We start from the raw sequence: 18,096 nt of genomic DNA on the forward strand, positions 1-18,096 counted from the left end.
ATACTGAAAAATGTTTCCAATGTTTTGACCCTGTTACACAGCTAAATAACCAGAATATTAGATGACACAGTGCGGCTCCACACTGCTGGTCACCACAATAATGAAACGTATTGTTAAAATAAGACCACGCTCACCGCTGGAACATCTCTATGTGGAGCTTGCCTGTTCTGTTCATGCGTGGGGTTTCTCCAGATACTCTGTTTCCTCCCACATTGCATAAACATTTATGTGAGGCTAATTGGAGACTAAATTAGGAGACTAGGTGTGAATGTGAGCGTGAATGCATGTTTGTATATACAGTACAGGTGTGCGTTCTGTGATTTAGGGGGTTACCCCGCTAATGAGAAAAAGTGCTATAGAAAATGGATGGACTTTAAATGAATACTTCTTACAATACAATATAATGCCTCTCATTGTCACTTGTATTGGATCTTGGTGTACCTAATAATACGGAAGGCTGCTTTTGACCCACATTAATTTTTTTTTTTAACATATTATTGTATTTTGTAGTGGCTTTAAATATGACAGGACTTTTGGGTACTCTGTGTTTACAAACCCCAAGCATGATAACCGCGCCTCTTCTTCTTTATCCCGCCCACAAATGCTATTCATTGGCTTTCTTCTGCTGTCAGCCGCCGGTGGGCGGGGCCTGCCGCCAAACAACAGTTCCAGTAAAAAGTCCATGCTGACAACACTCAGAGTCAACAGGCTGCACGCAAGATCACCGCGCACTGACACAACCTTTTTTCTTCTGCGCATCTTTTATCTGGCGTCTTTTTTGGCACTGTAGGCAGAAATTTGTGAAGCAGTTTGGGATGTGACTTCAATAGCATACTTTCTTGACCCCAGGTGGAGCTCCGCGTTTCCCGGACGTTTGTTGACCGCTTTTTCGGCACCCAGCAAAGTTGCCACGGCGGTGAGCTGACACGTTTTTTACATGACATTGTAACACTCGGCTCCATCATCTCTCAACCATGGCGGAAGCGGCCCAGCAGCCACACCTGGTGGAGATAGACCCGGATTTCGAGCCCCTACCCAGACCCCGATCGTGCACTTGGCCCTTGCCCCGGCCGGAGTTCATCAACCCTGGCGACTCCAACACCTCCTCGCCGGTGCCTTCTGTCAAGCAGGAGCCCGCCGGCAACGTCGAGTTCATTAACAACCTCAGCCTCCTGGAGGAGAGCGAGGACTTCTCTGAGCAGAAGCCGGTGCTTCTGTGCACCGACTTCCAATGTCAGGAGACGTGCCTCCACCGGCATCCCGCCACCCATCATCAGCATCACCCCAACCCTCAGCTCCAGCAGCAGCATCCCCAGCAGCAGCAGCAGCAGCAGCAGGTGCCCCTGCTCTCCTCCCCGGTCACCTCGTCGTCCTCGGCCGCCGCGGCAGCAGCAGCAGCCGCTGCCCAGAGGAAGAGCAGCTCCTCTCGGCGGAACGCGTGGGGGAATATGTCGTATGCAGACCTCATCACCAAAGCTATCGAGAGTTCTCCCGAGAACCGACTAACTCTGTCTCAGATCTATGACTGGATGGTGAAGAGTGTGCCTTATTTCAAGGATAAAGGGGACAGCAACAGTTCTGCAGGATGGAAGGTAGGCTGTGTGCTTTTTTGTGGTGTTTTGGTAAGCTTGTGTGATGGGAGCGTTATGGAACCCGGCGGGGATTTTTTTGAGTAAAGGAGTGCTACACTCAAAGGATGGCCACGGTGGCCGAGTGGTTAGCATGTTGGCCACACAGTCAGGAAATGGGGACGACCGTGGGTCGAATGCGTGGGGGTTGCATGTTTTCTCCACGTACTCCAGTTTCCTCCCAAATTCTTAAAAACATGCATGTTAGGTTAATTGGCCACTCTAAATTGCCTATATGACTGTGAGTTTGAATGGTTGTTTGTCTATATGTGCGATTGACGCACTATATGTGCGACCAGTCCAGGGTGTACCCCGCCTCTTGCCCAAAGTCAGCTGGAGTAGGCTCCAGCATACCCCCGCGACCGTAATGAGGATAAGCGGCATAGAAAATGGACGAGTGTTCCCTGGTCAAACTGTCACCCTTGATAAACCCTTTATCAATGCTTTTTATGGTTACAGGAGAGCAAGCATTGTGTTATTCCAATTATGATAATTACTGTTGTCAGCCTGTGTTAACCCCATTGTACTGAGCAGCCAGGACTGTATACCACTGATTTGTTAATGCCGCATGATGTCATTACGCCTGCAAGTTTAGATGCCACTTTAGACTGCGTAAAAGCTCCCAGTGGAACACGCACACAACAGCTGGGTTGTATGTCATCGGCTTCGTTCGGGGTCTCCCCGAACTGTTGTCCTTCCTCCTCCACCTCACTAAAAGCGTCCAGTCGCTACCCAGACCATGACAGTCATCTGACTTCTCCCTGCTGGATGTGATTTGTGGAGTCCGCTGACTCAACAGGGCTCGAGTTCTGGCCCGGCAAAATGGAAACACATGATTTAAGATAATTCATGCAAGGTCAATGAAGGCAGATGAAAAGGAACCCGTGAGCTAAGACTTCACGGGTCCCAACGGCGGTCCAGAACATGACACAAAAGGGGTGTGATGTGGCTTGACAGGCCCGCCCCACCGTACCAGCCTTCAGAGACGCATAACTTAAATGGTGTCTGGCAATAAATTGATGGAAATCCTTTCACGCGGCGAGAAATGTGCGATTCATCACGGCCTCCCCCTGGCGGAAGTTGAAAGTGTCCCCCATCCGCGACGCACGGCGGAGAGTCATTAACGAGGCGGAACTCAGCAGCAAAAAGCACTTATAAAAAGGCTCACACGCTGTTCGGCCATTCATCTGTTTGACCTGGGTGTTTACAAAAGCTCAACGCTAATGTCGAGCCGTCGCACCGAGTCCCGTCAATCAGATTAGGGGAGTGGAAAAAAACCCCGCTTGTGGCAAAATCCTGAAAGGAGATTTCCAGCCTGGTTTCAGGTGAAGGAAAACTCCTGAATACCTGATTGGAATGAACTGATGTGGGTCTTATAGTTGCGTCTGAACGCCCTGTTGTTGAGGAGAGGAATGTTGCTGTGATATGTTGTGATTGTGGACCCTGATACTGTTGTTATTGTGAGTACAGCATTTTGTTACGTTGTGATTCCCACCATGTTGCCTGACACACACAGTGTGAGCGTGGATGAGTCACGAAGCCGACTGGTGCAAGCAGCGTGCATCCATGTGAACCCTCACCCTACCAGCTCAAACATCTTGAGTCGGGTTTGCTGGTGGAAAAAAGCAACTGGGTTAAATGGTCGTTCACGTGTATAGCGCTTTTGCACCTCAAAGTGCTTTAGCACTGTTAACACATTTACCTACTGATGACACAGCATCAGGAGCAACTGGGGGTTGAGTATCTAGCCCAAGGTAACTTTGACATGATCACAGGAGGACAGAGGATCGAACTCGCAACCTTCAGGGTGAGAGACAACCACGCTACCAACTGAGCCATGCCACCCCGTGTTATTTATCAGACGGAAAAGTAATCACTCAATGTTTGTGGAGGACTGGTTACATATTGTAAATACCTCCTTGCAGGGACGTGGCAGCGCTTTGGTACTAATTTGAACTTTGATCTCGGCAAACGTGGCCGTTTTGTGTTGGATGCCCTATAAAAACCAGCAGGGTTCTTGCTTAGTCTTCGAGATCTGGTATTATACTACGTATATTTCAACGATTTAGAGTAATTCTCAGAGGTGCCACAGTAGTGGAATGGAAGTGTGTTAGGCTTGATGCTGGAATTGAGACAGTCTAAAAGTGCTTTTAGTAATCCCCAATGGGAACACTCCGCTTTGTGTGTGTGTGTGTGTGTGTGTGTCTATAGCTTTAAGGCTAATGAGTTGTGTTTGTCTCCAACAAGGGCTCTTGGGTACCTGATCCACTTTTTGCACTTTTACACTGTAAGTCTGCATTTGTCCAACCTAATAGATGCCCTACATTACATACAGCAACGTACCATTAAGTGTAAGTAAGAGTGGGACAGGCGGACAGGAATGTTAACAACTCTAGCTATGTGATGCTAATGGGCTAACATTACACTTACATTGTAACATTATGCTAGGTTAGCCTATTCACTGAAGAAAAACTAAATGATCAAACTTGCAGCTACCACATCTGTAGCTGACTGACTGGAGAGCGCCAGGCTGTATTTTAAGATGTGTAGCGAAGCCTGGTTTACGTCATTGCATACATTATTGCTAAATAAGCCTCTAAAGTTGGACAAAATGGACGATTTTCGAACCACTGCCACAAATAAGATGTCACACAAAACTTTACTTGTGTGTCACAAGTCTTCCGAAATTCTAAATTTTGCTAGCTTGTAAATAAACACAGCTAGACCCTTGCACGATGAATACCATTGAGGTTGCACAATTCGGAAGTCAGACAATATTTTTGCAAATACAGTTGTCCCTCGCCACTTTGCAGTTTGACCATCACTCTCTGGCGCTATCGCGGGTTTTTCAAAAATGTATTAATTAATAAATGATTGCTGTTTTGTGGTTGATTATGGTCTATTATTAATCAAAACATGTTGAAAAACAAGTCCTATGTAGTATTCTACACTGGTCACTACATTGATGAGACATTACCTTACATTACATTACCTTACCTAGTAAGAACTGCACAATGTGGTCTTAACAAAGCCAGCAGGAGTGCAGCAGTGTCCATTATTTTATAGTAAGGATGTAAGACTTGTGGCAATGCCATGAGATCGACACAAATTATGTTTGAGATACTACATTAATAAGGAACCTTTCCAATGCTAACATGTGAGTTATGTCTTATTATCTCTTACCATGGCTACTGTATTGGGTAAGAGGAGTGTAATGGTGACTATAGGGGTGTTATTTCATGTCTACAGGGCTCTCTGAATGTTTAAAAAAAAATAATATATTAAAAATATTATTAATATTCAATTCTACTTTGTGGAAATGGCCCCTGGCAAACAGGTAATTAAAAAAAAACTTTTTGGTGGATTGCTTTATTTTGCAATATTTTTCATAAGGGAGTGATCAAACACGCTGGCATGGATCGGTGTAGTGTGCGTCAAGCTGTCAAAGTGAAACCATTGAGGTTTTACAGCCTAGTGTTGATTCTCACGGGAATACGGGACAAAGAGCGTCCCTTGTTGGCGCAATACGGTGGTTTGCAACCCTACGTGCAACCCCACATGTTGGATTTGCCGCCGCACACTGATCATTTTTTGTGATCAGTTTTGAAATGCATTTATCGGCATATGCCGATCGCAGATTTTTTTGCGGATACTGATCGATTGGAGCATTCCTAGTAAAAACTCACTATTGCACCATAGCGGACATTTTTAAAAATGATCGATTGTTTACAGCAAGGTTCTAGCGTTTCAGTGGTTGTTTGGTGTGGGATGGCTTTATAAACCAGGAGGGTTTTTGCTCGGATACAGACAAACAATCCCTGATCACTTGGAAGAGCTTTTTGAGCATTGTGCTCTTTGTGAAGCTTCAGGCTGATGTTTGTGTCACGTTGCAGGCCTGTCAACAAAATTTGGTGCATTCATAAAAAATAAAAAAAATCCAGCTGTCCTCGCCACTTGTCCGCCGCCGTGGTTGGGAGGTTCGGACGGTGCGTTTGAGACTCCAGTCTAATTAGCGACAGGAGTAGATTGGATTCACGCAACTGTTGTTGTTGTTGTGGCGCTGGCGGCTTGGCGAGGGGGCGCTCGGCTTCCGCCAGGCCTCGCTACTCGCTTACCCTGCCACATTGGGGAGGGGATGGGGGTGGAGGGGTGTAGACAGAGTGAAAGTGTGGGAAAGCAGCATGCCATTCAGACTGGCGAGGGGGGGGGGAGCTCCCTCCACTCCACACAGGGGGGCTATCGCACATTGTCTCCTCAGTTTACTCATGGAGGAGTTGGAGCGATCACGTCTGGGGTGTAAAGTGACACAGCCATGGAACATTGTTATTTATTGTCCACCATTTATTGTCGAGACGCTTTTATCGGGATGACTTTTCCTATTTTGACATGTTTACAGCTTTTTTACATTTAAATGAATGTCCCAAATCGGTCCCTCCCGTAAAAGTGTCATAAAAATGTTGCATACATGTCCTCCCTCCACTTTCACCGCATCCAAGCTTTTCAAAGACTTTAGACCTAACATAGATATAAAGTTTTGAGTGATTATTTTTTTGTTTTGTTTTGTTTTTATGTTTTATGCCATTTTTGTCATTGGAACCCCTGATTTTTTTCAATGGGAAAATGAAACAAAAATGAACAGACATGAAATATATACACTTTGATATTTTGTAAAGTAACACATGTAGATATGCTAAGAAGGTATATATATATATATATATATATATATATATATATATATATATATATATATATATATATATTTGAACATCTCAGCTTTGTCATATAGGTGAAAAAGCCAATTATTAATATCAACTTCTAACTTTTCATTTTCCAAATATTTCCCTTTTCTTCTTAAATCATTTTCATAAAAACATCATAACATTTTTCCCAACTTAATTTTCCAAAAATTACAACTTTATTTCGTTTGGTTTGTTTCTCATGATAGTATGACTTAAAAAAAAAGACATATTTTTTCATTAATATTTAAACTTTAACTTTTTGCTACTAAAATTGCTATTTTTCCTCATAATATGGTAACGTTATTGTTATAAAATTATAACTTTTTTATGCTAAATGTCAACTTTAAAAAGTATATTTTTACTTAATTCTTGCAAAATTACTGCAGATCTTTCAATTTTTTCAATTTTTTTATTTTTTTACTTTCTTGTTAAATTAAAAAAAAATGCCTGAATGGCCCCCGTGCCACACATTGAACACCCCTGCTCTACACGGTCAATAATTGATAACAACATTGATTTTGATGCGTCCTTAACACTTTTTACCCTGAGGTCCCAAACGGCCCCTCTCATACAGGTCTACTGGAAATGTAATATGTAATGTAATATTTCTTTCTATTACTTTCACCACATTGAAATTATGTGGTTAAAATGGCAGTCAGTGAGACCAAAATTGGTCGTGAGGATGAAGAATGTATGCATAGTGTACAGTATATCTCCTATTCTATTCACTTAGCAACTGAGTGGATCATCGACTTGAGTCGCAAGGGTTACATTCCTTGGCCAGCGGCAAATGGCGAAAAAATTGGGAATAATTAAGATGCCCATAAAAATGTCTATTTTTGACACTCTCAACAAGCCTGGGCTATCCTGATGCATGCAGGTGCTACTGTACAGAACATCAATTTGCTCAAAGGGGGAGTTACATTGGTCACTAGGTGTCAGTAGTTGCTCGGTGAGACAAGCACCAGACCTGATCTCCAGAACAACAGGCTTTTATTGCAGGTTTAAATGGTCTCACAACAGGTACAATAATAATAACATAATGACAAAATGTATTTAGAATGTCGTGAACAGGTTTTCTATTCCTTAACTACAAAAATATAGCATTTTTAAAGAACTTTGTGGATATTCACTTATCATGTTTAGGTCTGGAAGCAATTACCGACATAAACAAGGGATTACTGTACTGTTTATTTGCGAGGCGTGACATTTGCACCCTTACTCACTCAGCATAAATCAACAGGAGCTCATCAAACCAAAGCATTACCTCACGCACAGGGCAACCAAAACACACAATGCAGCTGCAAACAATAACATTTTACACTCATTTATAACCCGCAAGTCATGCTGGGTAACTTCCTGTTCGGGAGGCCTGCACGTGGGCTTTCCAGCATGCCTTGCGGGCTGTAAAGAATCAAAAATAGTATTGTTTGCGTGTATATTAGTGTCAAAGCGTTTATTTTGATAAACTGTGCTCCAGTTACATTGAGTAAAACCACAACGATAAAAAAAATAACGCTTTGATCAGTTATTGATAAAACAGTCATAGTATTAGCTATTACCTGACCAATATATTGCTCATCCCAACAACCAAATCCGCATAAAGTCCGCATCTCTTCTCACAGGTGCCTGCAGGGTTAAGAGTGGCTCCTCTTGATGCTTTGTGGTCGGTAGAGATGCTTTGTCGATGCGGTCATGTCTTTATCGCTATGTGCGCTCGTATTATTGTGAAATCCACGTTGCGAATCAGCATCACCATTTCCACCCACTCTCCCGACGCCATCCCGCCAAAACTCCTCTGGCGGCGCCGCTTTTGGCGCGCTAGCCCGTCTCAAAACGACACGAGCTCGCCAGCTGAGTCACGGCGACGGCCTGCGTGACTGTCATGGCCGCCTGCCACGGTGCGAATTCTCTTGGGCAGTTGCGCCAGGTGGGAGCGGCTCGCAGGAGCTCTCTGAGCGGTCTGGGCTGGCGGACGCTGTCCAACAGGAAGTAGAGCATATTGCGCCAAAAATGTATCACCAAGAGCTCTGTGCTGCACTGTTTTCTTTCTAATGTGCTGTGTTGTTTTTGAATAATCATCTTGGCCGAGCCACACATGCGGCGCTCGCACACTCGCTCGTCTGTACTTTCTCGTGTTTCTGCACGCCGTGTGTCACTGCGCAAATATTTACTGGACCACGCTTTGATGTCAGCACGCCGATCAATATGGCCGTGGGTTCCCTCTGTACACGGCGCTCTCCTGACCCGACATTCCTCAGCCTACTTCGGTAAACACTCTCCCACGCCTCAAAGCAAACTGCAGCAGACAAACACACCGGTCCGAGCGGGTTCTGGCCAAATGGCCACCCGGCCGGTCGTTAGCTTGCGCACGCCTCCGCCAGCTCCGCTCACGCTTTCACTGTCAACACACATCAGATACGTTTGGAATCTGAAAAAGCGGCTGCTGGTTTCATTGAGTTGAGCTTAGTGTCTCGTTTGTTTGACCTTTGAAAAATCCAATAGAGTGAAGGACACAACAGGGACGAAGACACGCTGCACCGCAAGACCAACACAATTGTGTTGCTTCTTGTTGACACACAGCTGTCTGTACTCCACAAAAGTATTGAGCCGTTTTACTTAGCATCTGCTTTAGGGGTGCCGAGATTTTTCATTTGGAGAAAAGCTTCATGGTGAGAACAGGGCAGCCAGAAACCAATCAGACTGGGAACTATGGCATGGCTACTAGGAATGATAATACAGTAATATGGCCGAGTCGGGAAGTTGTTAAAGGTCCCAAAATGTAGACTTTTAATAAGCCTTACTGTACGTGTCTGTAGCTTTAATGCTAATGAGCTGTGCTAGTCTCCAACAGGCACTTTGTGTACTTTATGCGCTGTAACTCTGCACTTGTCCAACATAATAGATGCCATACATCAAACACAGGGGGACACAAACATTAGCAACACTAGCATAGCTATGTGATGCTAAAGTGCAAACTCACATTTGAACAGCAACATCAGGGTAGGCTGACCTATTTGCTGAAGAAAAACTCCCACGTCTGTAGCTGACTGAACTCCATGCTGCATTTTAAGATGTGCAGCAAAGCCTTTTTCTTTTGCCCTGTACTTCATGGAGGGGTGGGCTCTAGTGGCACATATTACTGTTAGAACTTCATGAAAAGGTCACTTTTAATGACGGTATCACCCGTAGGCCAATTACTGATTATGAATGGATCAAAACTGATGGTGGTAATTCTGGTCAAGATCTGTAAACATGTTCCAAATCTAACCTGTGTGTCCCAATGCTTTTTGAACAGTTTCTCCACACTGTGTACAATTCCCACAAATGCCGGCCTTAAGCTAAGAATGAAGCCATTCTAGTCCCCGCAATCGCAAAGCTGATTTGGTCATCGCGGTTCCGAAACAAGCTCAGCGTCTGAATGTGTATTAGTGGGACGAGGGTGGGGGGGTGCGGAGGTAGGGGTGTGTGAGGGATTGGCTAAGAACAGCAGCGCTCCTGTTTCTCCCGCTTCACACACACACACGTACGTACGTCACCCCCTGGAAGCAGTGGAGGAGTCCAAGCTTGGCATGGCCCCAAGACCGAAGGGGCAGCTGTGTTTCTCAGGCGAAGAGCTGGACAAGCTCGGCCCATTTCCTGCCCCCCGGCCGCCTTTTCCATTCCTCTCGCTTAATGCTCACCAAGACCACACCGTACTTTGTGTTATGAGAGGTTGCTGCACCCCCCCCACCACCACATACACACACACATGCACACAGCCACCACCGCCACCTTTGTCCCACCATAAGCAGAGTGGAAGGAGAAAATGAAGAGGCATAGAAAGGAAAGCAGTTCAGACTGTTTGCCACTTGTTAGCAGTTGCATAAGAAGACATTTACTGGAATCAGGGAGCCGCAGGCCAAAGTCTGGTGCCACTGGTTAGTCAGCGGAACTGTGAGGCACTGTGTTAGAGGTGGTGTGTGTGTGTGTGCGCATAACCTGGGCCTCATAATTAAAGCCCTGCTGCTGGCAGATGCACAGACACCATGGCAGACAGACACCCGCGCCGACACAGGGAACATTCCAACACATCTTTCTTTCCTTCTTTTTTTTCATTCTGGCCTGATTATTCTTTGTTTCGCTCCCAATCCCCCCCCCCCAACCCCCCCAGCCCTAACACCCCCCGCCCAGTCATGTTTGAAATCACTCGGCGCAGCTGTGCCTGATAAGAATACTGCCTTTACTTCTGATTGCTTCTTTTTGATCAGAGTGAATTTTGAAATTGGATAAATTGATCTTCGTTTTGGTCATATTTGCCTCAGCAGTCATGTGAAACGATTAAAACATTATGGGGTCTCGTGAGTGATAGTAGTGGCACCCCCTTTGGGTTGTGGTGTGCTTTGTAAGACCTGTTAGCATACATATAGTATAGTACACATATCCTCCCAGGTTTTAGCATTGTTAGACCAAATTAGCAAGTTCCACCTTTTTCCCTGCAAAGACGTTTTGCTTGATGGCGGTCATGTTTTCTATTGGGGCGCTGCATAGAGGGGAAAAGTTAGGACGATTCCAATTAAAAAATAAAGACATGGTGACAACACCTGCCAGGTGTGATTTATTTTTATTTATTTGTATTTTATTTTTTTTCATGGGATCCAGAATTAATGGCAGCGCCCATGTTTGCTTTGGGGTGCAATAACAGCGCCACCAACTGGTGTATTTTGTCCGAAAAACAGTAGCACATGCAACACGGTAGGGGTGCATGTTTTGATCAATTTGTAACCTTTTGTGTGACACGGTTCAGGAGTAGAAGAGTTACATCATGGGGTGTCCTCATTTTGCTGAGAATTTTTTTAGTATGACTTTTATTACTCTGGTCTTAACAGAAGTAGGGGTAGAGTCATGGTCCTAAGGTTGGCTCCACACTAATATAAGCTTAATTAGTGGAGGCTGATGTAAGTGTTTCTACCTTTTCCATGACCAAAATTGTGCACGCATTTTCCAAAGATGTAAAAATTAACTTAGAAGTGTAATATTGAATTACGTTTAAAGTGTAATCCGTTTGAATTGAAAATATACATACATCAAATTACTAAAAGCAGCCAAAAATGTCTTGTTTTAATTTGAAAATTCAAGGTCATTCAATTTCTGGAAGTGCTGGTTGGACCAGAAAGTCATTGGAACATGATGGCAGCCCAGGAGTCCATTGTCCTCCTAATGCGTGTGTAATACGATGCAGCTGACTGTCAAACGTCATCGTCGCGTTCGCTGTGATGTCACCACATCGTCGACCGGTCCTTTGTTGGATTGAGCAACAAGATTGAGAAGCACCGCCAACAATTTCACAACCGCCTCGTCTTTTTTCCTTTCTCTTTTGTCCTCCTCCTCTGCGATCCGGCACTCCTTCACCAAACGCTCCCACCGTGAGGAGGAGAGTTCAGAGAAGTAGCGGAGGCAGGAAATTCGATTGGGGCGAGACAAGTTGTGTTTTTGTCTGTTTACTTAGTAAAATAACATCCAATCAAATGTCCTGGTTAGCCAGCCACTGCTGTGATGTCACACCTTGCTTCCCTGACACATAAAGCAGGAGTAGCGTAAAGTTGTTGGAACTCAGCAGATGGATTTTGGTGCTAATTTTCTAATTTAACTAAATACTGCACTACGTGTGTCACCAGATCTCACAAGATAAAAAAAGATTTCTCGTGGGCACTAAGCCTGTGATGATGACAAATAAATTGATTAATGACACAATAAATGATAATGAACTGGATAATTTTGCGAGCCTCAATATATTGCCATGTGCATGTGTGTCTGTTTTCCCTCATCTCCCGCCTCCAAACAGGCAGGATGAGGATTCACTCTGTGCATTGCTTTCAGCACCTTGGCACGTTTGTTCCATGGAACAACGGCATGAACGGAGTGAGCCTTTTTGTCAGTAATACAGTCTCATACTGTCTTGGTGGGTGGAGGCGGGGCGGCTGGCATGCACACAGAGTGTAACGTAGTAGAAATTAAATCAGTAGAGTACAATATATTGTCATATATTTTTATATATTTTCATTGTACTTTTCTTAACAGTAATGTTAAACTCTCGTCTCCTTCTCGTAGACACAATCTCGTGTGTCGTCTCGTCTTGTGAACTGAAGTGTCTCGTGACACCCTTACTAAATACGGTATTGATGTGTTTACAAAGAACTGTTTTTTAAATATTTCCAGCCAAGTAGTTGGCTGTGGATTATTCCGTTGATTCTGGTGGCACTCAGAAACACCAGTTATTTTTATCACGGCTAGTGATAGTGCCAAGGAGAAGCCAGAGCTTGAATGGTTAAAATCTCCTGTTGCCATTTTTCAAACAAAACAGTTGTCCGTCTCCAAGAAAAAGAAATGATGCTGCAATTTTACGGGAAAAAAGCTGCAATATTATGAAATAAATAAGAAATGATTGCAATTTCATTGTGACATTTGTCATGAAAGTTGTAATATTGTGAGAAAAAGTTGTAATTTTACAAGAATAAACTGAAAATATGAGAAAAGTTGGGATTTTGCTTTTGAAAATATCCAAGTGGAAAAGTTGCATCCTTTCATTTTTCAGTATGTGTCCCTTGCTGCAAAAAACACTCAAGTTGTACAAATGTAGAAGGTAGTAAAAGCAGTGGTACTTGCAAAGCAAAATATTTCTGAGGTAGAAAAAAAAAAGTTTGAGAATGAACAGACTATTCCAAAAAACAAACGTTGGCCCTCCATATTGCTGCGTCAACAAGCGTGCGATGGCCACTGATGGCGAGATTTATTCCCGTTTTTGAGAGTTTTATGGTCAGAAAGTGAGTCCAGCGCTTGTTAAAGCTGTTTACAAATGGTAGCCACTAGCTTTGTGTGCGTGAAACTTTTATTCATCAGGAACGTATCCAGGAAACTTCCCTGCAAAGCGGCTGACGGTGTTTCCACCCAGCTTAGCCTCACACAAGCGGCGCGGCTCACGACCTGCCAAAGGTGAGATTATTGAGATCTCTGTGGCGCCGCTGCAGCATCCAGCCAGCGCTCCGTTAAAGAGACGCCGCCCACTAAGAATAGTGCCGTGGTCAGGTAAACATCCATTTGGGATGAGTCACATTGTTTTCTTGACTGAGGCCATTGGTAGCGGTCCACATGACCCTCTGTTTTGGCGCTGGCGTGGCACATTGGCCCAAAAACACGGACGAGATCAGCTGACCTGTGCGGTGTAAAAGGAAGAGCTCTGCTGTCATTTCATCATTTCAGTGCAAAGGTCATGTGTTGTTCACACTCCCAAAAGCACTCTGTAGTATTGTAATATGTGCTTGTATTTGTGTGTTTGTTTTTGTGTGTGTGTGTGTGGCGGGGGACACACACTGAGCAGAGTAACACTTTTACGGGACCGCTGACTGCTGAGGGCCCCAAACCACAGGCATTACCCAGACCCACATTGTTCAGTTCCCGCCCTGAAGCGATTATGCATGGAGTCTGTCAGACTGGGCCGGCATTTAGCACACAATGGTACTGTACGTGCTTACAAGTGCGTACGCGAACATGAGCAGATACAACGCTTTGGTTCATCTGGCCACAGTACCCCCTTACCTGGCTTGTGTTTATGGGTGGCATGGCCTTTCCTGAATGACATCGTAGCAGCATGACACGATGTAAGCAGCCCATGAATTCAATAAATAGGAAGACCTAAACTGAGGACAATAATGGAGGACGTCCAGTGTTTGGACTTTTTTCCTTGGCGTGCGGCTCCCTATTATAAGAAGACAAGCTTTGTTTGGGAGAAGATGCCTTCTGTTCCATTCCCATTGTCACACAGATCTGTCCACCAATCAGACGGCAGCGTGTCCGAGCTCTCGTGGTCTGGATTATAGATCTGAATTTGGTTTTTTGATACGGTACAGAGGTGTACCTTGTTCCCACACATTAAGAGAGGGACAGGAAGTGTAACTGGATCACACGTCTGCTTGGTAAAAAAATACAATGCAGCCCAGCCTTTTTCTAGCGACAGTGCCGAGTAGAAGCCAGAGCTTGAAAACCCTTTTCCGTTGTTAAAGTCTTTGGTTTGGGAACACTTGGCATTCCCGGAGAAATACGTAAACAGACACAGTGGATGTGTGCCGCCATAGAGATGGGGAAACGGGCCTACTAGCTTCAACTACATTTCAACTAGTAAGGAACTAAAAAATAAAGAATACAAATTAAAAAATAAAAATGTAATAATTATTCACACTTTTCAAACTCTTACTGTTGGGCTTGTCTGCATCCTTGCAATTTCTAAAAAAAAAATAAACTTTGTACAATAATCCCCCGTTTATTGAGGTTAATTGGTTCCAGACCTGACGGTGATAAGTGAATTTCCACTCAATGCGCAATGCTAACAACGCCTGTGCTATCTATACCCGATGTATGGCAACACAGCACATGCCTTTGGTTTCAACCCATCAAAGCCCGGTTTCGACTGCAGGGAATAACACAGGACGTGACAAAAGTATTTCCACATATAGACCTCCACTCTCATGCCGTAGAAACGGTATGATGCACACTTTTAGTGGTTTTGAAACCGTGACTTCTACCTTGGAACTTATACCTTGAAACCGATAACCAGCCCATGCCTATGTTAAACCTAAGAAAGTGTTTCAAACAGAGTGGAGAAGAAGGACAAAAAAGACAAAAACTTACCACTTCCACACGGAATAAGAGGAGAACCTTTTTTTTCTGGCTCGGTAGCTAGTCTCCATGCAGTGTGAAAGGTAATGTAATATAACCTCATGTCTCATAGAATTACTGATGCGTGGTGACCACAATACTACATATAACTGGTCTTTCAGTATTTACGGACTAATATTAAGCCATAATCAACCATGAAACAGCCATCATTTATTAATAATTTTTTGAAAAACCGGCATATAGTGAGGGAGTGTTTTTTTTTTGTTTGTTTTGGTTGAGAATTTTAGATGTATTAAAGTCAAAATATTACAATATTTTACAATACTTGTTTTTACATTTTACATGAAAAAGTACTAATTTTAGGGGAAAATATTGCAACGTTACAAGTCCAAAGTCAGCAGAAGAGGAAAAAAGTTAAACATTAACAAGAAAAAAACTTTAAAATTTAATAACTTTTAAAACTTTAAAAGGCCGTAATATGAAAGCAAGTTGCCATTTTACAAGAAAAATCTACCAGGGAAAGGAATCATAGTGCAATTTTATTGGAAAAAACCTACAAAAATATTACAAAATAAATAAGAAATGATTGCAATTCCATTGTAACATTTCTCATGAAAGTCATAATATTGTCAGACAAAGTCATAATTTTACAAGAATAAACTGGAAATATGAGAAAATTTTACTTTGAAAAAGTCAATTTTAAAAACCATTGAAGCTCTTTACACAAAAGCCAAGCATTTTTATGTTTGGAATTTTGTTTTCTACCCGTAGCCAACCGTCACTGAGGTAAAACGTGATGAACGGTGATGAAGGCGTACCGTTACATCACTATTTGATGTAACGGTACGCCGGTACAGAAAAACAAACAGTAGTGTACAATATGTTCGTGAACTGTGCCGCTGGGTGCAATTTAGTTTCAAGGTCAAAGAACGCACCTCAGGCATGCGCAGGGCATGTTCGCATGGGTGTTGCAGCATTGCGTGTGTTGCAAAGTGGCGTTTTTGGCTGATCAGCTCTTCCTTCTTCCTCGTCATATCTCAGAACCCAATAGACCCCCCCCCCCCCCCCCCCCCCCCCATTTTCTATACTGCAGTTTGCATCCCGTGGCTGACAGGAAGTGGGCGCACATGGTGTGTAGTGCCTCGCCACGGCCGTGATGTCACCACAAACACCAGAAGCAACGGCTTGAAGCGTGACACCAGATTCTTCTTCCTCTTCCTTCGTGTTCTTCCTCTTTGCGCCGCTCAGACATGCAAACACATGGCCTTTGTCCCATTAGAAGACCATTCTGCTGGAAGTCATTCAGGCCTCAAGGTTTTTGTTCTTCAGTGGAGGGGATTCGGGTGCAAACAAAAAAAGCACTATTTGTTTGATCTATAAAATCAACAGTGTGATTGTTTATTCGTCAGGGTGGATTTTGTCTGTTATTTAGTTGCCATTAGCAGTGCAGGCTGCAGTACTGACGCATCATGACCACCTTATGGACCCGATGAAATTTGGTACCTTCATTGGGGAGTTCAGGGTTTCCAATACATATAATTGATCGTGGCGGTGCGGCACTACAAAATAAAAGCCGCCACACCTTAAAAGAGAGTTTTTTTTAAAGCTTGAAAACAATTTTAAGTAATATAGTGTATGAATGTACTGTATATATATGCTAAATATAGCTCATTATTTACGCACATATTGACCACAATTCGTTATTTAAAATAAAAAGAAACCATTTCAAATATCATAAAAATTTTGTTGTTTTACTGTGCTTTATTTTGATAAGCATTTATCGGAATGGCCTGTCTGTCATGCTGGCACTTGACCAGCGACCAGATACGCAACACTTTCACTTGGTTCTTATTATCGGGACAATGAACAATAGCCCGTAAAATGTGTAGTCGATTGACAGCTTGTCACATGCTAAGCCTATCTATGCCAGCGTGTGTGATCGCTCACGTTTCAATTTCATTCCACTTTCTGGCGTTTTTGTTTACATGCCTGGCTGGTGGCATCCAGCTAGCTTGGAGCTACTAGTGGCTATTACGTTCATGGGATTCATCACAACTTACTTTTTGAAAGTGTCACTTTTTTGTTATCATTATAACACTCATGGCTTGTATTCAAAACGCTAGTTGTGTGTCGAAGTTGTGCAACAGAAACACGTAGTGTGCACAGCTTTAGACAGTGACGCTATTTAATGACAAATGAGCACACTGAGTGGAGATGTGCTTTGTAAATGAAGTGCAATTTAAATGTTGGCAGTAGTCTCAGCAACTTTGCCATTAAATGCACAGTTTTGCAAAGATCTCGGTTCATGTTCTGCTAGTTGTTGAAAAAAGTTAAATAAATAAGTTAATCAAGTAAAATAAGTCATTTAAAATAAAATAAGTGATTTAAAAAATTGCTATTTGTCGTTTTAAAAAAAATGCAGACGCAGCAGCGGCAGTCATCCCTCCCATGCAGACCACCACCACAGCTTCAAAAAATCCTAGGGGAAACCCTGGAGTTCATAAGCAGAATGTAAAGAAATTCATAAATTTACTGTCAGAGGTAAAAGTACACTTTGCATGATTATATACCTCAATTATTGCACTGCAAGGTGAATAGGTGTACTTTTTCTGGTGCCATAATGCTAATAGTATATACTGTTGGATCTTAAGGGGGTACTAAGTAGCGCTTCAAAATGAAAAAACAAGAAATGGCAGTGCAACATTTTTTTTGAGTAAGTAATTTATTGCAAAGAAGCATTTAAGTGAAATTAAGAGAACAGCCTTAAAGTAAAAAATGTTTGGCAAAAATGTGGATTGAATGTGATTTAGTGTCAGGTAGTCACACTGTCATGATCTCTTGATGGCAAAGGTAAAAAAATCTTTCTCTGTTTGAACGTAGTGGGATTGTTGAGCTGCATAAGTAAGGCCTCTCGCAGTGCGACATTGCTGCTGAGGTTGGACGCTGTAAGACAGTCATTTCATTCATTCATTTTCGATGCCGCTTCTCCTTATTAGGTGCACAGGGGTACGCTGGAGCCTATCCCAGCTGACTTTGGGCGAGAGGCTGTGTACACCCTGGACTGGTCACCAGCCGAT

The 18,096-nt window shown here is 43.3% G+C and overlaps 1 protein-coding gene across 1 annotated transcript in view; it reads left to right on the top strand.

Annotated features, from left to right (window-relative positions):
• Positions 1-687: 687 nt before the first annotated feature.
• foxo1a (forkhead box O1 a) overlaps positions 688-18,096 on the top strand; it is a 42,256-nt gene continuing 24,847 nt past the window's right edge. The window contains exon 1 of the mRNA XM_054795276.1: positions 688-1,592. Coding sequence (XP_054651251.1) covers positions 975-1,592 — 618 coding nt within the window. The 5' untranslated portion in view covers positions 688-974. The remainder of the gene's footprint in view (positions 1,593-18,096) is intronic.

The sequence above is a fragment of the Dunckerocampus dactyliophorus genome, chromosome 12, assembly GCF_027744805.1.
Source record: "Dunckerocampus dactyliophorus isolate RoL2022-P2 chromosome 12, RoL_Ddac_1.1, whole genome shotgun sequence".
Taxonomy (NCBI): domain Eukaryota; kingdom Metazoa; phylum Chordata; class Actinopteri; order Syngnathiformes; family Syngnathidae; genus Dunckerocampus; species Dunckerocampus dactyliophorus.